Here is a 22296-nt window from a genome sequence, read left to right on the forward strand (position 1 = left end):
CTGAGAGGAAGCACAGGATTAGAGGAATGACAACAATGGGCCCTGTGCATTAGGGATGGAACAGGACATCTGGTGAGGGTGCTGATGCTGGGCAGATTGGTGACACAAGTGGATGGGTGTCTTTCTGGAGAAGCAAGGCACCCAGTACACCTCTGACCCAATTCCTGACAACCCAGAGACCCCCCTTGAAAAAGGTAGGGTAGCTTGGAGGGACAGAATAAGGAATGGCATGTGTTAAAGGTAAGACAGACACTTAGTCAGTAACACACAGTCCAAGATAAAAGTCTCAGTGCTAGGCAATGCAGTGTGGTGTGGTTCAAGATGGAGGAATGTGAAACGGTCCATTGGCTAGGCCAAAGGGGTTAACAGAGTGACTTGAGGTCAGTTTACAGACAGACAGGGATATAATCTGCTTGGTTGACTATTTGAAATAAGGGCGTGGCAGGTCAGCTGAGTGGCAGCTCTTGAGCGGAAACCAAGGAACTGAAGAAGTGAGCTAACTGCTATGGAAAGTGCCTTGTCGTTAAATAGGCAAGGAAATTAGGGTACAGGTCAGACCAGTAGCTAGAGTTAATGGTTCAGAGACCAGGGGAAGCCTAAGGAAACACATCAAAGGCCAGAGAAACAGGGTGACCTGCAGCCCTGCTATGTCACCTCCCTCTGACCCCTGGACCAGTCAAACACTTGCTTGTGCTTCACTGCCTCTCTGAAATGCTCACAATTACCTGTTGCCCCCTACAACAATGGTACTCTGGCTGTTATCTGCAAAGACAGCCCAATATTTACCTCTGGAGGGAACAATGTTTACCTGACCCAAGATGCACCTGTGAAGCCTTTGATAAACTCTGGCAGACTACCAGACAACTAAAAGGGCAAACCTCACAGAGATACAGCAGCTAAACACTGAAGAAGAAGGAAAAAGACCGCCAAAAAGCTGGGAACTGCATTGTCGATCGATTAGAAGTATTACGAAGTTCAGAAGTTCAGCCTTCAAGGAGTGTTTCCACTCAAGGGGAATCCAGATCTGGATTAGCTGGGTTCTGGAGTGTGAGCGACAAGGAATAGTTGAGTAGTTGAACCTGATGTGCACAAACTAATTAGGATCCAGTCTCATATTAGTGCTGTAGCCATCAAACTGAGATTCACAAGGAAGCCAATTTCAAGAAACACTGTACGTAGTTAAATTCAGCATGAAATCTTTCCACTGATTATTCTCTTGTATGGTATGGCAATAAATTAACATCTTTTCTGGCATGTTTGTTTTTTTACACCACTTTTTTTTTCTAAAGAATTAAAGTTAGAACGCCATGATTCCCCTTCCAAGGACAGCTGACGGGGGACGGTTTCTGGGCTCAGATAAGAGTGGAATCTCTTATCCTGCATTCACAAATCAGATTCTCTGCCTGCATGAAGCCATTAGCACAGACAATGGCATGGCCTCTGTGTCAAGGCACCCAGAAGGTTACTGGTGGTGATAAGAGGAAGGTGAGGTTACCTTCACAGTTGTGGTATCGCACTCCGGCCTTGACACCTGAACAGGGCATCTGTCACTGCCAGAGGGAGAGAGATTGGAACAGAGGGTGGGGCATTGTGGAAGACCTCCCTGGCTCTGGGCCGTTCAGGGATTTGGGGAGGGAAAGTGCTGACAACAACCACCTCCCTTCCACCTGCTTTTGATCTCTTCCTTGTCTCCCCCTATCTTGTTTACTCTTCTACAACTTCAGCAGGCATGTTAATTACTGGGCTTCCCTGAAATCCTATGAGTTTCAGAGTCACCATGGTTTAGGCGAGACGAATAGATTGAAACAAAGGCATCCTGCTCCAGACCAAACTGTGCTGTGCGCTGGGTCATCTGCCTGCTCACTGCTCTTACACACCCCCTGTCAAAGAGAGATTATGCACCTTCACGAATAACCATGCCGATCTCAGGGGTTATTCGGATTTCAATTCACCAGATATTAACCTCCCAGTTTGGTCATCCGACACGGATAAATACAGAAACAGAAAGCCTTCCCTGCAGAGCCAAGTAGATGCACAACAGAAATCTACAGCATAAACACAATCCCAGGAAAGGGAGGGAGAGGAGGAAGTGGCCGGGCATGGTGGAAGACAAGGGTGGGGGGACAAGGCTGGGGATGAAGCAGGAGAGGTGTTTGGAAGTGGGGGATGAGGTAGAAAAACATACTTGCTACTTCCAGCGAAGCGTTGCGGCTGACGGCCTCCCCCAGGTAGTTCCGGGCCACGCAGACGTACACCCCCTCGTCTGGCTTGCTGCGGCGGCCGTGCACGATGCGCAGGAAGAAGAGCGAGCCGCTGGGCAGCAGCATGCGGTGAGAGCGCGGGTCCTCGCGGTCCGTCTCCACACGCTCCCCATCCTTGTACCACTCCACCGTGGGGCTGGGCCGGCCCTCCGCTTTGCAGTTGAGGGTGGCCGGCTCCCCCTTGGAGACGATCAGGTCAGACGGGTGCTCCACAATGCGGGGGGGCGCGTCCTCCAGCCGGGGGCGAGAGCCTGTGGGTGAGGGCGGGGCAGAGAAGATCTGTAGTGAAACCAGGGCTTATACAGTAACACTCACATTGTGCAAGTATATGGCTGATATGAAATAAATACATTTAAAAAATCAATCTGCCTGATGCACACTAGCAGATTAAGAGGGACTTTTTCCTGAAATTTTATTTTTTAACCATTTGTCTGTAAGATAGCCAACCTTTGTGTATATTAGACTGAAATATTTATATTTTTTTCCTATGCAATGCAGATCAATCTTCTTTATCATATATATTGAAGATTAATACATTACAAGAAGCACAAATATGATTTTAACATCAAGCCAAAGGGTCATTAAATTATAAATCAAAATCACCAGATTGGAGAAAACGATCAGCTTTCAGTACTTTAGTAATGCAAATACTAATAGGCTCAGAAAACCAGCAACACATGAATTAATCACAATAATGAAGACTGCTGCAAATGGCTTTGGCACCATACCCATATCCACTGAGAGCAAAAAGACAACGCGCGTAATGCTGCATTTTCATCAAAGAACATAAAATATTTCCTCCCAGCTTGGGGACGCATGCTTCAAAGGAAATAATTTCCTTCTTTCTTTATAAAACAGAAGGTAATCTGCTTTGTTGCTCACAATGTATTAAAGGGTTGAATTGAAGCACTGAAAGAAAGCAGGAGAAGGGTGTGGGAGAGCTGGCATTACGAGTGTTTTGAAATGGCTCTTCCTATGAAATTAGATGAGAGCAAACTGATGCCGTTATTATTTAAGCAAAAACCAAACGAAACTCCATTGTGGACTGTATACTGGGAAGAACAGTCTCCCAGTAGTCTTGCAGGGGCATTTTGGCCAGCACTAGGAATACAGATATTGCGGGGCACTATCAAAGAATCTCGCTATTCGTCTTTAACGAGAAAATCCAGTCTCCGAATCACCCACGGCTTTGGTGTTTCTTTGTTCTCACATCTGCGCAACTCATGTGCTAGCTAGCCGTTGCACAAGTATTGTCTCTGTGGAGGCAAATGTGGTTTCTGGTATCTCCATAGGGACAGGCGTGTGGCCACTCAGACACGGAAGCCTTAAGACACACCTGAGAAGTTGTGGCTCACATACAATGGGAAACACACCTTTCTGGATTGTAAAGGCCTGGGGGTCAGTGGCTGAAGAGCAAAGAGTGACTACATTGTTGAGAGGAGATAAGAAAACCATGTGCTCAAACACAGCAGCTTCCTGTTCTGAAGTCCTTCCAAGTGTTTTTTAACCTTTTCAATTATTAATTTGTCTTATTTCTATTGGGACCGAAGACGCCTGCAGAATCAGTCACTGAAACTGGGAAAACCTCAACAGCCCTATTGGTTTTCAGCTGTGTCATTGTCACAGTGTTGACTAATAATAGCCGTATCTTATGATAATATGTGGAAATTACTGATCAGATGCATTTCCCCAAAGAACACATCCACTTTCACGGCATAATACTCCAGCAGGGGATCTCATCTGATTAATGTTGTTATTTTTATCACTCTCTTTATACCGTTTCTTGAACTGTAAGCTACTATGTGGCCGGTGATACAGGGACATGAATTCAGGAGGTAGAAGAGAATTTCAGAGTACAGTGCTCTATTGTAATTAATATAAAAAAATAATCTTTTTCAACAGGCAGAGCTGCACTCCAGCAGGAACGGTTTGTAACAATATAGATGGATGCAGAGGAGAAAATAATGGATAATTTTCCTTTAAATCTGGGGATTTGGCAGCCTGAGTCGGCATACAATCATATCTGACACATGAAAAACAAGAGGAAAGTAAAATAAATTGATTTACAGGTTGTTGTTGATTTCTTTGTTGTTAACCAGGAAATGAAGAGTTAAGGCAAGCAGGCACTCAGCTAATAGCTTTTAGGAGACGCTGCATATAGAAAGTAGAACAGACTTCGGTTGGCAGGGGGTGGGTTCGGGGCCCCAGCAGGACAAGACGCTGAGAGCAGCTTTATAAATATTACAGGCTGGGCTGCTAGACCTGCCCGAGTGGAAATGTGACACAGAGGCTTTTAAAGGAGACACGCGTTCAGGAACTGAGCTAAACTGTGCAGAACGCGGCTGTGTGCGGCTCTGCGCTCGGCTGCGGCTTCTAGTTTGCGCTCCTGGGCACCGGAGCTGGCCTGGTAGGCAGCTAGTGAGCAGCTTCTAAATTCACAATGCCAGTGATTTTCTCTTCTCCAAGGGGCACCCTGGTCAGAGCCCAGGTAGACTGCATATAGAAAATTGTAGGATGATGAAAGCTTTTTGGGGGGGTTTGCTTTATCCCTGCAGGCAGGAGAAGAACTGGATGTAAAACGTCTGTGAGAATGAAAGAGAAATGATTCACAGATCTCTTTTCTCTCTCCCCTGATTACCCATTCGACACCCATTTAGGCTGCTGAACTCCGGAAGAGCTCCAGCTGATTTATGACAATTAAAAAAAAAGTAAATTTAAAGTGTCTTTGACATGTCTGAGCTGAATATGTAGGAAAAAAACATTCTGGCCATCTGTCAATTATTTATTGCATCTAAAAGAAACTCCTTCAGAGAATCATTTTTTCCCCCCCGGTACTTCAAAAAAAACCCTCTCACAGAAAAACATACTATTCTAAAATGTGCCTAACCTTTCACTAGAATTAGTATTCAAATTATGCCTTGAAGTGTGTTATTATAGGGAGCAACTGCTAGATAACTCAGCAAGCAAGGATAAGTGGAGAAATTTCCAGTAATGATCATAAGCATTCATATGCAGGCAGCATATTAAAAGTATGGATTATAGACAACGTAAACAGCCATTAAAATGCCAACCCTGAAGCCAAAAAAAAAACAAGATATGCGTGAAATAATTATGTGAAAGGATGTTTTCAAAATGAACTTTGTGGGCTACACGGAGCCAAGCTGCATCTCAATATGTTTAACCCTATCGAGCTCTTAAAGGTGACCCACAGGCAGAGACAAGGGCTGCGTTCCATCACATTAGGGATAACTGACTGAGGCTGACCAAAAGGTGATCTGTAATAACTTTGGCAATAACAGTTTAATGCTCATGCCAATAAATCAGGATTGAACGAAATGGAGAGAGTGGGAGACAGAGGGCCAGAGAGAGATTGAAAGCTAGATTATTGCAGTATGATTGAGAGAGAGAAGGAACGAAGAGTAGGCAGGGTGGGGTGGGGGGAATAACCCTGAGACCTACAGTATTGCAAGGAAGACAGGAGATATGGATGTGTGGGGGTGTGGGGGGGTCAGGTACTATGCCAAACAATTATGGTGGTTACCCTGGTGTGTGGGGTCCTGAAGAAAACTAGACTTTTAACCACCAGAAATATTTTCAAATGTTGCGTATTATCATATAATACAGATAATGGTGACTGTAAGACAAGTCACAGTGCAATGTTTACAGATTTTACATTTTGAACATAATCAAACCCAGATCACAGAATCCAGAATCCCCATTAATCATCTGATGAAATCCCCGCCTCGTTGCTTAGCCTCCACACCATGACTGAACAGTCTGTTCCACACACTCATGACCCTGGGCATTAGAAAGGAGGAGGCCTCCAGTCCTCAGTGCTGTCTGCAGCTGCACTGGGATACCAAGTGCGGTTCGACCTTGTCAGCCTGTTCTTGGTACAATCTTCATCTAAGTACGTCTTCGTTCGAAGCTCATAAGATCCTGTACGTTCAGTCAGTTGGAATATTACCTTCCATACAGTTCCATAATCCTTCTGGTTGACCTTCTCAGGTGTCTTTTCAGTATTTTGGGGAGTCAACAAAACAAACATACAAACAGTAAAAAAAAAAACTTTTCAACGCTGTAAGTTTTCGTCCAATCATTATTGTCAGGTGGCTGTACCACTTAGAACTGTCTCGTTTTAGTCCATGTACAATCTCACAGACAAGTGTTGCCATCTCTCTCATTTCTGTTAAAGCTGAGTAGTGCTATCTCCTGCTTCTCCTCACCTTCTGTCATCAGCAGTTCTAGGAGTTTGCAAACGCTGAGAGTTGAAGTCATTAACATACATTATTGAACACAAATTCTATCATATCCACTCATTCAGTGTCCCCCCATCACACAGACAAACTGGCATTGGGCTATGGACATTGTAAATAATAACATTTAATAAAAATAATAATAATACAATTTTTCGTTTTGAAACTCATGATTTCTCCAATCAACTGGAGGTGATAAACACAATGCAAATCACAACTGACACAAATCTCCTCAAAAAGGTTTTGTTTTCAACCTGAACGCTCTCCTAAGCGTACAGATCCAGTGCAATCTATAGCCCCGTGGAAATGTCCTGCTGTATAATTTCACCAATGGCTACTAAGTATGACTCTGATGTGTTCAAAGACTAATTTGGAATGTGACTGGTCCCGGCAAAATGTAATTAGAGTCACTGCAGACTGAGGCGAGTAATTACAAGTAATCCTAGAGAGGCTCTAGTGCAGTAAGCTGCCTTCCAAAGCAGTGCCGCTAAAAGGAAAAAGAAACGAAGACCTAAGTGTATTCCCAGATCAGGAGAACGCTTCCCAATCAGAACACAATTCCAGTGGGAATGTTGGAAGCAGAGAGAAAGAAGTGGGGGGGGGGGCGAGAGAAAGAGAAAGGAGTGAAGAGGAACATGCAGTGGCAGAAGCCAAGCCGTATTTGTGCTGTAATGAAGACAGCAGCGATCCTGCCTCAGGAGCAGAGGAGAAAGTGCCGAGGCAGTGCTTGCAGCTCTTTAACTTATTGAGTCAGAGAGGTGACCTTATTGCGTCCAGCAGGAAACACTCAGAGCCCAGCAAATGACTGCTCAGCGCTGTGTGTGGCCATGTCACCGAGGCCTGGAAGCAAAGTCCTGCCAAGGCTTTCAGCACTGCGTTTTACATTTTAATAAATAAATAAAAACGACTTCTGACTCAGTGGAAATCTGCAGGCCGGGCACTGGTGTGACTGAAGGACATGGCAAACCCTTCCATCCATTCATCACCTCACCTGTAGTTTATAAATCATTTCCCAGTATACTGATGCATCTATTAATCTGTTAGTCTATCCGTTGTTCCCTCTCTGTATCTGACCTTACCGTACTAAGTGAAATATACATGACATTGTAGAAATCAGCATCTGAACACTGGTTGTAACTCGGTACAGAAAAGCTTACATTGAAAAACCGTGTACAGTGTAGCTGTAATTGCAAGCAATCCAAAAAATTAGGCTATAGGTAAGGCTTTTATACACAAAAATATATAATCATCATTTGCATTGCTAAATATGCATTATGCATGAGCTGAAGGTAGGTGAATGTTGGACAGACAGATACACAGTGTCTTTATCTAAGAGACCCCCCCAGTCCTGTGGGCTCAGGGTCAGGGTTCCATACATTCATATCTCCACGGCAACAGGTCTGGAACCCCCCGGAGAGGTCAGGGGTCAGTTTAATGATTGCTAATTTTTTAAAGAGGCATCATAAAAAGAAAATAAGAGATATGCCTCCCTACACTGTTTTGTGTTTCTATTGTTTTTCAGATACGAGGATATTATTTTCGATTTTGGATACTCATCTGGTTAGACACCTCTGTTAATATTCTATTCAACTCTGTTAAACCTCTGCTGCTGTCCACACAGCATCTCTAATGCGCCTCAAAAGCCCTACACCTCAAACTCAACCAAAAAGGTTCAATTACTGAGCAATTAGTGAAGGCTACAGTATATGCAATCCTAAACGCTTACCCACTGAGATGAATAATGTTTTTATTTTTTTACATGACCTAAAAACATCCTTCAAAACACAACCGATTTCCACGGTGAGTAAAATGACTGAAATTCCTGAGATACAACACCGGACGGCTATAAAAATTCCAGCCCCCGATACCCGAGCCCATTCAGTCTGGCCTCTTGAAACCAAAGAATAACGCCTTCAATTTCAGACCAAAGCCGTTAAAAATAAATCAAACTACCCCCTGCGCAACAATACACAACACTCCCCTCTCACCCCCTACTCATCAGCTAAGCAATGGCTTCCAATTTCAAATCATGACCCCCACCCCCCCACACCCGAAACTCCCCCACCCCCACAGCAACATTCCCAATTTGTCTGTGTCTGTATGGGCCCTTTCAAATTCTAATGCCAGTAAATACAGTTGCTATAGATATAGCATCCATTTGAGAGAAACAGAGAGAGAGAGACAGAAAGGAGAGGCTAGAAAGCCAGAGAGGGAGAGAGAGGGAGAGGGAGAGAGGGAGAGAGAAAGCATAAGAGAAAGGTACAGGGAAATTAACAACTTTCCTTTTTTTCTCCTCATCTGCAATTCTTTTTACAAATCCCCCCCCTTAGTTGCTTTACGGCCTGCCTCCTCCCATCTTTGACTGAAGCCTGGGAATTGATTTGCAAATGCTGCCTTAGTTCCCTAAGTGAAATGGGGAGAGAAGAAGGGGAGCCCCTGCTACTAACCACCCCAATCCCATTCTTTGAGCCGAGCAGCAACAAAAGGGAACTTGCATGAGAATAAGAAGAGCGGGCCATAAAGCCACGGCCTTTATAATTGGGTTTCTGTTGAAGTGGAGAAAATCAAGCTGGCCACATTGAAAAAGGGAATTATTTGGCACAGTTTTGGACTAGCAGTTTCTTTGCTGGGGGTCTGAGTGGTTGATGGGAGGAATAAAAAAGGAAAAGGCCCATTTATGGGGATTAGCAAAAACTGGCAGCTTCAAAAACATTTCTTGTCAACTTAAATGTTACATTGACACCTAAGACCAATAAGCTGCTTACGGTGCAGACTGGAGGCATGGGGAAGTGAAAACGAGAAGATGGCATAACTGAAAAGAAGTCTCCATCAGGTTTTCTATCCCGAAATAAAAGCACATTCTCAGTTATTTTGTTTTGTTGTTTTTTTAAAGCTTAGCATCCAGTACCTTAACGAAGACTGATCTACTGTGCCACAAAGTGAATATGCCAACTTTACTCAGACTTAACGTTCTTTTAGTTAATTATGTGATATGAAAGAACAGGCAAACATGGAGTCCCCCGTACAGCTGATCCTATGAGCTCTACTGTGCCTCAGCATTGAGAAACAGAAGAGAGACTGATCATTCTGGCACAAGCTCATTCTGCAGTGTCAGTAGGCTAAAGAACTCAAAAGCATTCAGTCAAGATCATAAAGCCGTTATACTACAGTGCTAAAGAGTAACTTGTATTTTATAGATAATTTGACTGCTTGTAAAAGAATCTTCTGGAATACAAAATCAGAAGTCCCAGTTGCTTGCAGAATTCCAACAAGCGAAGCGCAAATCTAAAAACAGCTTTGTGACATTACACCAAATCGTATTTGTTTTTCGTAGAATTGCGTTCTTGTTTGCTTATCTCCTAAAGCCAAATAGGCCAGTTTGCCACGTTTATTTTGGTTTTGAAGGAGATAAGTGGCTAAGGCACAAATACAGGCCAGTGCACTTCATTGTCAATTTACAATGAAGTGCGCTTGCAAAAACAAACATGCAAACAAGTCAACAAACAGACTGAGGGATTGGGCTAAAGCCAGTGTCAGACAGCACTGGCAACCGAAGTGCATTACAAATATCCTGGAACACTTTATTCCCCCACTGTAGACAAACGCTGTCCGAATCCCCATGCAGACAACTGCCAGGATCCCAACTCGTCCTACTAGCTTCTCTGTTTCTCAGCTCACGTTCCTCCAAGGAGGAGCTGAAACCATTACTATGGCCCCAGCATGTTATAAATTGTTTGCCAAGCTTTTGTTCTGTCAGTTTATTGTAGAAAACCTTGAGGTGCTTCTAAAAAAAAATAGTGCTTTAAGAATTAAAAACCTATAGCTTAAGCCTCACACAAGGTCTCCCCAAGTATTCTCATTGTGTCATTCAAGGATATCCTGTTGGTCTCAGGTTAAGTACTTTGGAAGCAATTTAAGCACTAACAGAACAAAAAAGGGCCTCTTTTCAGGAGTCTAAAGAGGCAAGGAATTTTAAGTGAACCACTGAAATCTTGTAATTCAGCTTTGTTTTATGCACGCATTCACACACACACACACACACACTCACACATACTCACACACAGACTGCTCATTACTGCAAGACAGCACAGTGATATCGCTTGAAGCTTTGTATTTGTCTCCTTCCCATTTCACTTCTTACTGATACTTGGGATTTGTTTTTATGAAGAAATAAATATATGAAGAGTAATATTCTGGTCTATTTAAAATTACATTTGCAATTCTGAATACTTCAAATATGTACATTGCCAGTACCCTGAATGTCAGGCTAATAATCAGACTCGGTCTGTGTCCATCATGTCATTCCTTCACTAGTCATGCAGAATTAATTTACAATTCCTATGTATCTGTCACTGTAGAGGAAAAACAGGTCTCAGTGATATTAACATTTAAAGTCTTTGAAGATTTTTAACGTATTTTAGTACTTTTTATAAAATTTGGATGTTGTTCAGAGATTCTCAATATGTTATTTTCCATTTGAATTTGAATGTTTTTTACCTTTTAAATAACGAGAATATAACAGCTATGATTTGGTTGATTTAAAAGCTGAGAACAGCATCCTGACAATGTATTCATAGTCCGATGGCCTCCCTCTCCCATTACATTATTCAGTTACTCCACATGTCTGGTGCATGCAACATCTTTAAAACAAATTGAAAACATATTTGATTTCACCAAGGGGTGTCTGCTTCCAGCTATGATTTGTCATTTCAGGGAAGAAAAAAAACACACCAAAAAACAACAACCGTACGGATAACATACTGTCAGGGAATGAGACAGTGAAGCTGACGCCCAGCTGCAGTATGAACTCCAGACAGCGGCACTGCACCCCCGAGCACACAGTGCGGATGGGAGCGAGGTTCTGCGTCTGCCGAGCAAGTACTGAGCCCCCAGCGCAATCCTAATCCCACTGCCGCCAAATTCCTCAGAATCAGCCACCACAGCCGGGAACGCTGACCTGCTCACTTCCTCCAGGACCCAGAACCGGCAAGCTCTACCGCAGTGGGTTCCTGAACGGAACTGAACCTGGACCCAGAACTGGCACGCTCCACAGCAGTGGGTTTCCAGCTCTGGTCCTTGAGGGCTATCTATGTATTGATCCATTGACAGATTGACATGATTGGTGCCCGGCAGGCCATTAAGGTGAAAAAACCCAGAGCGATGCAGGAAACAACCTTTCAACTATGTATGAAGTCGGCTGTGTGTGTGTCTGTGTGTTTGTTTCTCTTACAAGGCCCAGTGAACACCTATTGTTTGTAAGCACTGTAAAAACAGACAAAGGCACACATCAGGTTGCTGCCGGGGGAGGGAAAGAATATGACAATGGGATTGAATATGAACTGTTAATCAACCTTTCTGCGGTGGGGCCCCTAAACACATGTACGGGACACATTAATTACATGTAGGACATCGCCGAGTTATCTTTGAAGAAAGGGTGGAAATCCCGTTAATTGAACGTCGCCTACCACAAGTGGCATTGTTTTCTGCAACGGGTTTAATTCTGTGCAATGAAAAGGGCTGTAATGAGAAGCTGGAGTCTTATCCCAATGAAAATACCTCGCTGCTCCATTGTTGGGAATTCTCCACAGGGCGTAATTACCTCGTAGCTGCAGCCCTAGATCGCTGTGATAACACGCGGTCTAAAGGCTCAGCGCGGGAGCTCTGCTGTCTCTGCGAGGACAGGGGGATCTTTGCACAGCAGACTGTGTGTCAGGACAGCAGGCTGCACCAGGAAGAATGGGGGTGACCATGGGTCTGTTTTGTTATTTTCCTTGCTGTTGTGCTTCTGCTGTTCCGTTCTGCTTCCCTCCAGTATTATAGGAATTCACTTTGTGAGTTCAGGATGTGTCCTCATGTCCTTATCAGAGCATGATTGGACCAGGAAATGAATAAAATGTGGAAGGAAATGACTTGTGTGTAGTGGGACAGACAGACCTCCCCAATCACAGTCTAGGTCTTTTTATTTTTTAATGCCAGCGATTACCCCCCACCCCCGCCTCACTGCATTCCAGCTCCCACCACAGCCTTAACTGTTTGGATTTGGAAATGGTGTGTGGGGGGGAGTTGTCTCATTTCCTCAGTGTGTATTCCTCTGAAGCACAATAAAGGCAGAACGTATAAAGCAGACTCTACCCATTATAATCAGTGTCCTTTCCTTCCAATAATAACAATAATACTAATAATTATTATAATAATAATAATAATATTGATCATCATCATAAACAAACAGGCTGGTTTCACAGGCACAGATTAGCACCAGTCAGGGACTATTCAATGTTATATTAGGTAGAGTAGTCTTAGACTACTGCTAATCAACATCTGTGAAAAGGTATTAAAATGAAATAAAGGCATTCTCAAATGATTGCAGAATGTTTTATGAACACACAAAAGCCAAACCCAAAACTATGCAAAAAAAAAAAAAAATGTGTAAAATTAAAAGCTGTACTATGCTAAGAGACACTCAAAAGCACCTTAACAAATGGCTGGTTAATGGGTCCAATAATAATTGCATTTAAAAAGAAGAGATACAACACATTTCAACACGCTGAAATCTTACTGACAAAACCATTAGGGGAAGTGGCACATGGTTAAATCACAGATAACAAATTATGATTGATCAATACAATTTTCCAGCGCTCAGCAAGTCCACAGTGAGATGCATTGATACATCTTGCTGCGATCCCGCCAGGAGGGGTGAAGCTGTCTAATCAGAGATTTAACAGATGTTCCTCTGCCAATTTGTTGTGTAATTACCAAGCACCGCTTTAAAGTGTCCGTGTCCAGAATTATCCCTGAGAAATGACAAAGTGAAATTGTGTTGTTAATGCCGCTACGGAATACCTGGGAATGCCATGATAAAGCCCCTTATCTGCTCTTGATAACCAGGCCTGAGGGCTGCTGGAGTATATCACTGGGTCCTTCTCAAACCCCCCGCTCCAGCACCTCTTCACGCTGCTGTGAAGGCCCTTGAAGAGAGCTGTCCATCACAAGGGAGGAAAACAGTCAAACAAACTCAAGCAGGAGGATAAGGCCCACAGCCGTACCTGCTGACACAATAATCCAGCAAAATAAACACTCCTCTCAGGCCCCTGCTCCCCCTTGTGTTGTTTTAACACTACAAACATTCTGCAGACAGAGAGAGGTGGGGGGGTAAAGAAAAGCTAAATTAAGTCTTGTAAAATCTGGCTTTTCTAGGGACATTGCAGCTTATGCTTCCCAGTTTGTTTGTCTTTTTATCAGTCAGCCTGCAAGGCAACAATATGCTGAATATATCTATTAAGCAATTAAGAAAATGTGTGATTGGTATTCGTTCATTTTTTTTTTTACACAGAACACATGCTCTGCAAATTTGCCTCTTTTTTTTATTTCTTTGAACTTACTGCATCGTTCCCAGCCTGCCGCTCGAATCAGCCGCTTAATCCTCTGTGGAGGATTTGCAGCTCCTCTTCCTATAAGAGCGGGGGGGGGGGGGGGGGGGGATCTATAAAGCCTCGGAGCTCCAGTAAAGAGACACTCAGTAAACAGGACTGACATTAAGATCATGATGACAATCCATTTTGATATCTATGGGGGATGTGGAATATGAGGGGTGGGGTGGGGGGGAAGCGTACAAAGAAAGAAATACAGAAAGAAAGAAAGAAAGAAAGAAAGAGGGAAAGAGGGAATAGAAGAATGGCAGAATGGAAGAAAAACAGGAGAGGAGGGCAGCAGTGACAGAAAGAAAGTAAACAGCCGAAGTGTGTTTAGAACATCAGGTCCTGTGTTAATGAAGCAACAGAGAAGGGCTGGTGCTGCCTGCGTCCGCACAGGCCCTGAATGGAAGTGCACACATGGCATTGTGGCTGCTGTTTGATGTGTCCTTCACAGCCCAAACACACAAGAGGCCCAGCCAGCGCAGCGATGTTTGCAGCGAAGGCCTGGCGGCCGGCAGCGGGACTCAGCCCCCCTACAGCACCCTGGCTCCGGCGTGCTCTGCACACAGACACACACACTCAAGCACGACTTGCAGAGCCGCTGCACTGTGCAAGCGTCTGAGACGGTTCCTGTATCCCCTACCCTCTGATACAATCTGGAGTCTCTGCTTGACTCCCTGGCGAACTGTGTGTGTGTGTTGGGGGGGAGCTGGCAGACACAGCCACGATGTGCTCCCCAGCCTCATCTGTCTCTCTGTCTCTGCATTTCAAAGAGGTGGGCCCTGTTCAGAGCTGCACCTTGAACACAAGGCTCACGTCCGCAGGTCACATCAAAAACACATATGTTTAAAAAAAAACCTGACACACGCTGTGCAAATCTGATCTTCCAAGACACAGACAAACACGTATCCGCTCTTGAACATGTACAAGACCTGACACTGGCATGACTGACTTTGAAGAAGAGGGGGGTGGGGGGAGACCCCATATGTGTTGCATGCTTTGTTTTATGCCCCAATGCTCTTTGTGCCTAGAGTAACGCTGGGCATCTTTGTGGCGTGTGTGAGAACAGGATATTTCTGTCCTTCTGTGAGGATGTGTTCTTGTTCTGTGCCACAGCCTGTTGTACGGTCTACCCGCACATGTTTAATGTGCATGCAAGTGTCTGCTCTGCTTTATCTGGGCCTTTGACTCAAAGCATCTCCTGTCTGCCTGTATCTGAATGTCTATTCCTTGCCGCTTCCCATTTCAGCACTAATCTGGGGATGTGCTGTTTTAGCCAGAGAACTGGGACAGCCTGCATCCGCATGACTTCAGGTAGACTCGTGCGCCTGCTGCGACTCTGTCTGAATTCAGATCCCTGGCTATCTTTCCCTCGTATGGCCCCACTTCATTACCATTCTATGCAAATTAGAATAAAAAAAATAAAAGAAAATGCAAATAAACTGAGAAAATGTGCCATGGCTTGCTTTTGCTTGGATTGGCATATTGCTGCTGATGAGCCCATGTTAGCTCTAATCCACTCTCGCAATTTCCTCTGATTCTTTTTCTAAATTTAATTTAAAGCCCAAATAAGATTACTCTAGCACCACAAAGCATGGTTCAGGGCAAAGGAAATACTAGTCTAATTAAAAGAACGTGCTTAAGAAAGTAAAAGACATGCAGTATTAACACAGTGTCTTTATAGACAACATGATGCATACTGAATATAAGATGCATTTATTAATTTGCCAAAATCAATCAGAGAAGACTGGAAGACAAAGCCTTGGCACTGTGATTCGGTCAGGTTACAATTAAGAGACATATTGCTACTAATAAACACCCAAATACAATGCACACACCTCTGCACCTCAACAAGAGGAGGTTCACCTACCAAGACAGAACAACAACCAAAACGTTCACACACACGCACCCAGGGGTATTTCCTCGCTCACACAAACAAACAAATTCAAATCAACCTAAATGTGACAGAGATCCCCAGCAATTTCTGAAAGTCACAGCCTATTATGGGGTTTCCAGCTCACTGCGACAGGGTCGGTGATATCTGCCCCCTCATGCGCAGTCACACACACCCCTTATTACTTCCTGCTGCTTTTCCCCAACACACATCGCGCTTCACAGCCACTGTTCTCACACAAGCGGAGAAGGCGATCAGTCAGCCCAGCCGAGCGGCACATCGCCAGCCAGAACTGCCTGTCCCACATCCCACAACAGGCCCAGCCAGCAGCTACACCCGCTCATGTTCCCACGCTGCCTGAGGGCCGACTACGCAGGGCAGTGCCCTCCCTACCCTCACCCCAGCAGCCCCCTCAGCCATGCCCAGGGCACTGGCCTGTGTCACAGCTTCCAAATGCTTACTGTTTAAATCTATTTGCCATTTTCTATAGCAGTGTTATTGTAACAGAGCTGGGCGACACTTTATTTAGTTTATGAAGTTGTGCTGGGTGCTGTTTTGCTCTGCTTTTACAGTTCTGTGGGTGTTCTGTCCTGCAAAGCTGCGGAGGTGAGCTGTGTGGGGAAGCCTCACTGTGTGTGTGTGTGTGTGTGTGTGTGTGTGTCACTCCTGAAGTGGCCCATTCTAAGTGCAAACACGCCACAGAATGAAGAGCCCTTGAGCAGCTTCACTACAGCCCTCCTCACACACAGTCAGCTGCTTCTGCATTATTGTCCAATGGCTGGAGCACAGACACGCAGAAACCACAAAATGAAAAGTGTCGACATTTTTAAAAAAATAAGGGAAACAAAGACCCCTATTTATCGCACAAAAAAAATAAAAGTAAAGAAATACAACATATTTGCTGGTTTTCAATTCTGTATTTCACAAAAAAAAGGCTCCACAAAATATTTCTGTTAGCAAGTGATAATACTAGTGAAGCACAGCTCTTTGGGGGGAACCACCATAAGGCGCCATAAGACAGTAAAGCCTCACTCATGACAGAGCCCTGTTGTGTTTCCTGCTACGTCTCTTCCTGATGACGCCAGTGAATCTTGCCCTTAGCTCCGGGAACACAGGACCCTTCACATGCACTGGAACTAATGCAAAGCACCATTAATCTGTCCACGACTCTGAGAAATGTGCAGGAAGCTGTGCAGATTGATGATGTTGCATTGTTGTGTCCTCGTTCAGGACGGACAGCCATGTCAAACAATCCAGGGTGCAGGGGTTAACTAGGGTGCCCTGTCAGCAGCAGGGGTGTAAAGAGGTTGTTGTGTCTTTTTTTCGTTTATTCTGCAAAGCCTTATTATTGTGCTGTTTGTAGATCGATTGCGCGCCTCTCAAATATCCACAAATTCATACTAAACAAATAAAGAAGCCATTGGTTTCTACTGTGCTCCTGCCACAAAACTCAAGGGTCTTGCAAACACTTTTACTGTCTCTGCAATTCTACCCAGGAGGATAGCCTACCAGGCAACAGAAGATGTTGCTTTTCTTTGATTATTTTGCTTCACGCACTGGAGATTTAAAAAGTAAATATGAAAAGGGGGAAAAAAATTAAAAAGAAGGAAGGAAAAGAAAGAAATAACAAGAATGAAACTTCTTCCTGTCCTCTGATAACAACTATTGAGATCACAACATCTCACCAAGACTGCTGTTTGAATAGCACTGAATTTGCTAAGACAAATACAATACAACAATAGCCAGTAGACTGTTGGCAAACTACCTTTAAGGCCTGAAGGCACACTTAAAGACACATGAACCTAACAAGACTAAAGAAGACTTCATTGACAAGCTTCCTAGAGTAAGGCTGAGATTTAAGACCAGGTTTGACAGGGATAAAAAGGAAACGGGGGGGCTCTCCAGCAGGAGAGATAAGCCCTCTCCTGGTTTATTGACCAGCACTTAAACGTCCAGTTGTTTACACAGCAGCTACGGGAAGAGCCGTTGTCTTTAAGTTGAGTGAGTCATCACTGGGATATGTCCACACAGCTCGTTTCAAAGATTGCACTTTTGAGGTAATGACATATCCACAAACAGTAATTACAGAGCACTGTGCAAACACTACTGGGAAAGGCAGTGTGTGTAATAACCAAGGTCCTTGGAGGTTAGAGCCTTGACACAGAAATGACAATTTATCGCATCCCTTCAGCGCTACATCGCTGCTTGGCTGTTTCCTGTACATCCAGGTACAGCAGTGATTCTATGAGGAGCACTTTTTCCTGCTTAAAAAAGTGACACAACACCTGTATACAATCACTGCTCTTTACATTAACAGGGTTGTTCACATGCGAGAGCTGTGACATAACTTAAAACCAGGAGCCATTAGTGTTGCAATAGGCAGTCAGGGCTTTAGTTACATTCAGGACCATTTTGATTGCTGTTTTGTAGACTCTTAAAATGACTTCAAAAGAAACTTAACAAACATACATTTCAGATGGTCACGCATAACCATGGTCATTGCTTGTAACCTTCCCTACAGAAAATACATTAAAAGTAATGTACACAACACAGCAACCTTGTGAACTCAAAACTCCAGAATGGAGAATGACAGAACTGTGAAATTACAATTTTGTTTTTTGTTTGCATTCCATCATTGTCCAAGCTACTTTAGCGCTTTTTGAACAGGTTGCTGGTCTCCTCCACAAAACACACAGTAAAAGTAACTGCAAAATGGTTTTATCAGGTGTGAACTGGTGACAGGGAGAGGGTCAGCCACTCTACAGCCCAGCAGGACCTTGAGGGAGTTACTAAAGGGACCTGGAACAATTTAGTCTCTCTTTATTGTCACCTCACACCTCACAAAGGCCTCTGTGCTCCCTTTGATTCCTGGACAAGCACATTTTACTGCTGCCCCCAACCGAAGGTACTACTATATTCAAACTGTAAGGGTTTGAAGTAAGTGTCGGAGGCTGGCCAAATAAGACCAGTTGAGTGGAAGAGAGCCACACTAAAAGTCGTTTTGCTTTGACTCGGGGGAAGATACCTGCACAACTGCAAATGAAAACAAGGAGCTCAGAAAAAACATAGTAGTTTTGAGCATCAGAAAGCGAACAAGGATTTAAAGATTTAACAGAAGTGCAAGATCTTCAATCCAAACTGATGACCATTATTTGCAATATTGTGATCCATGTCCCTTTAACCTACTCAGCTGTATTTTTGCTCCAGCTGTTGTGAAGCCAACACAACGAGTGCGACAGTCCATTAAAATGTGAACTAGTGTTTGCATCACTTCGCATCATCTGTTTAAATTCCATACACACAGTTAAACTGCCAAATCTCAACACTTCCACAACATCAACACCAAATAAAGCAAATAAGTATTATCATTTTATCAGTAAAAGGTTCAGATTATAATAATAATGATTATTTATTTATTTTATGTTTGCATTGCTTTGAAAAAGTATGCTATGTATGGTGGCAGACCTGAAAGCAAGCAACAGTCTGTATGTAATTTGTCTCATTGAAGCATCTGGACTCACTGAAGGATTATTTCCCCAGATGTTGCTATCCCCTGGATTACACTGTTTACAGCCCCATAAAATACAGACTCAGGCAGCCCAGCAGAGCAGTCACAGATCAGCCCCTTCCGCTGCGAAACGGCAACATCTCAGTAATCCCTGGGAAATAAGCGAATGGGGAGGGAAATTCTTAACAGCAAGCACTTAAGCATAAAGTGCTAGAAGCCCCTGAAAAATGTCTAATAACTCACAGGCCAACTAGGGGAGATAAACTCACACCATGAGAGGAACACACAGCACAAGAAATAAAAAAGGCAAGCTTTCTATTTCTTAACCCTCCATTGTACAAGTCCACTTGCGCATTGTTAATGAAAACCACTGTCAAGATGCTAAGGAGTCTCCGGTTCTGATTTGGCATTGCGGGGGAGGTTTTCACATTGAGCTGGATTTTAAATCTTGGGTCGAGCTCCTCGCATTCCCACACACAACACTGTGAGCTGCAGCTGCTTTGATGCAGACTGGTTGTTTTTCTCTCTGCCCATCACGCCAGTTTACGGTGCTCTCCCTGCAGCTTATTCACAGAGATCCCTTTGAAGCGGCTCTTCTTACAAAGAGAGGGGTCTCCAAGTGGATGTGCCCTTCAGGATTTGCTGCCGCACACCATCTTACAGACAGTGGCTTGTGAAACTTCTACTGAAGGTTTTTCTCTCTCTTTTTTTGTGGGCATATACTATCAGTCTATTCGACAGGGAAAACTACAGAAAGATCAGCTTTTCTCTGTTCTTTTTGTTTGTTTGCTCATAACTGACTTTTGATACCAGGCAAAATAACTAAATAAATAAATAAAAAGTGTATTTCCCCAAAGTGTTTCAGCTATTAAAATATGTATGACCCACCGACATCCCCCTCCCCCCTCCATCTCATAAAGGGATTCCTGATTTGTGGAGGGGAGGCAGACCCAGACCAAAACACACTGCATGGTCCATATCAGGGAACACCTGCGAGATCAGGTCAAAACCTATTTTTATTGCCCTACACCAGCCCTGTACATAGCATTTCACACTTTCGGCCTCGGAGCCCTGGAGAGGAGGGTTCAATCCAGATGCTTTTCTTAGAACCCGTCCTGTGTGCTTATTCAATGCCACTTTGTCCTTTTCAGATGGAATACTTTGGAAGGCTCCCAAAGTAAGAGCATTCTGCATTACGTCAATCACCCAACTGACAAGATAACCTGTATACACTCTTGCATTTTTGCTTCAGTAAACACGTTTTGATCAATTCTTATAAAACCCCAGCTGCAGGCAAGTCGAAAAAGAGGCTATAATACCAGCATCGACTCGGCCACATTTACTTATGATACCTTTTGTCTAAAGAATCCAATCTAGACTACAAGTGTATCTGTAACACATCGCTATTTCTTTTAAACATGTTTCTTTATATGGAGCTGTTGTTCACCAATTTCTTTGTATAAGTGACTGCTGAATGATGGTCTGAATTCAGAGTTGGGGGACAGTAGGGACTGTTCTCTGCGTGCATGCCCTGGCTCTCTGAAGGCCTTGGTAATAAATGAACTGTTGACTCCAGACTGTTGAAGAAAAATATGACTATACATGCTAGCCTGAGAGATATGTATTAAGAACTTGAAGGGACTGTACTTCCCTTACACAAAACAACACACCACACTGCACCACAAGCCCCGACCCTGCAGGACATGCACCCATGTACACTTCCATTTCACAGCTCTCAATCTACTCATTAGAGGAAGCTGGAAGCAGACAGCCCAGATCTGTGCCCCATGCGACTTAGCAATCGCATATATTTATGGTCAAGTAAGCAAACTAAGTTTAATTACAGTCTAGTCCAGCATTAGGCTTTACCATCATCGCAAAAGCAATGCCCACTGTAAGAAAACCGCCTGCAGCAAGCCGAAAGACTAATTTGTGTATCTTATGACTCACTTAATTCCCTGCTTTTGGCCATGCGAGCTTAAAATTGTCATTGCAAAGTTGGGACATCTGAAACACATTTAATCCTTAGGAAACCTCAGCAAGAGCGATGCATACCAATATACTGTCTATGCCATGAATTGCCATATGACATCAGTCTGCTCTGACCCGAGAAGAATCTCATCTTCTCTGTTTTCCTTCTCGGATCTTTAAATAAACATCTGACATTGAAATAATAATGATAATAATAAACAGGAGTTATCGGATTCTGCTTAACAAACATCAAACACGATTCCACACAGTATGACTTAACTGTGCCTGGGGTTACAGTAATCGACAGATGGTGTCAGAAAGATGAGGGACAGGGACCTAATGGGACACTACTGTGCTCCAGTGATGCTCACATTGGCGATCTCCTAACAAGGACCCACTGAAACCTGCAATGTGCTGACATGCCACCAAGTCAAACAATTATAGGGAAAATATTGTCTATCTGCAAAAGCTTCAGTCTCCCCCACTATCACATTCAATAAGTCGCAAAGAGGTTTGAATGCTACCAGAGTAAGACGATTGGGAGACATCGGTGGACAGAAATGCAGTGTTGCAGTCCGGATCAGGAGGGTCACAACAAAGCACCCTCCCCACGTCGAGGCGCAACATCTCTATTCAATACAGCTAAAACAGGGCTTCATAAAGTTTGAAGACCCCATATAGCGCGCAAAGGAGAGGACACTACAGGAGAGGACACATGACACATAACATGATCAATGAAGTAGGAGAGGACAGGAGCGGTGATCAGACCACACCACGGTACTCTCCATTTCCATTACGCAGATCATACCACGCACAGTTATTGTCTTTCACATGCTGCTCTCCGCTGGTTTTAATCATACATGTCTTGTAACGTGTGTAGGTGGCATATGTTTTGGATTCAAGCTGCCCTACTAAACCCTTTTGATTCTCGCAGCAATGATCACTTAGTGCTCACTTATGTATTATTTTAAATGTATCATTATCATCACATACA

The 22296-nt window shown here is 43.8% G+C and overlaps 1 protein-coding gene across 4 annotated transcripts in view; it reads right to left on the reverse strand.

Moving 5' to 3' along the window:
* robo3 (roundabout, axon guidance receptor, homolog 3 (Drosophila)) overlaps nt 1-22296 on the reverse strand; it is a 76605-nt gene that overhangs the window by 53412 nt on the left and 897 nt on the right. For all 4 annotated transcript variants that reach the window (XM_066708059.1, XM_066708040.1, XM_066708050.1 and 1 more), the window contains exon 2: nt 2186-2512. In XM_066708059.1, the coding sequence (XP_066564156.1) occupies nt 2186-2512 (327 nt within the window). The remainder of the gene's footprint in view (nt 1-2185; nt 2513-22296) is intronic.

The sequence above is a fragment of the Amia ocellicauda genome, chromosome 1 (assembly GCF_036373705.1).
Source record: "Amia ocellicauda isolate fAmiCal2 chromosome 1, fAmiCal2.hap1, whole genome shotgun sequence".
NCBI lineage: Eukaryota > Metazoa > Chordata > Actinopteri > Amiiformes > Amiidae > Amia > Amia ocellicauda.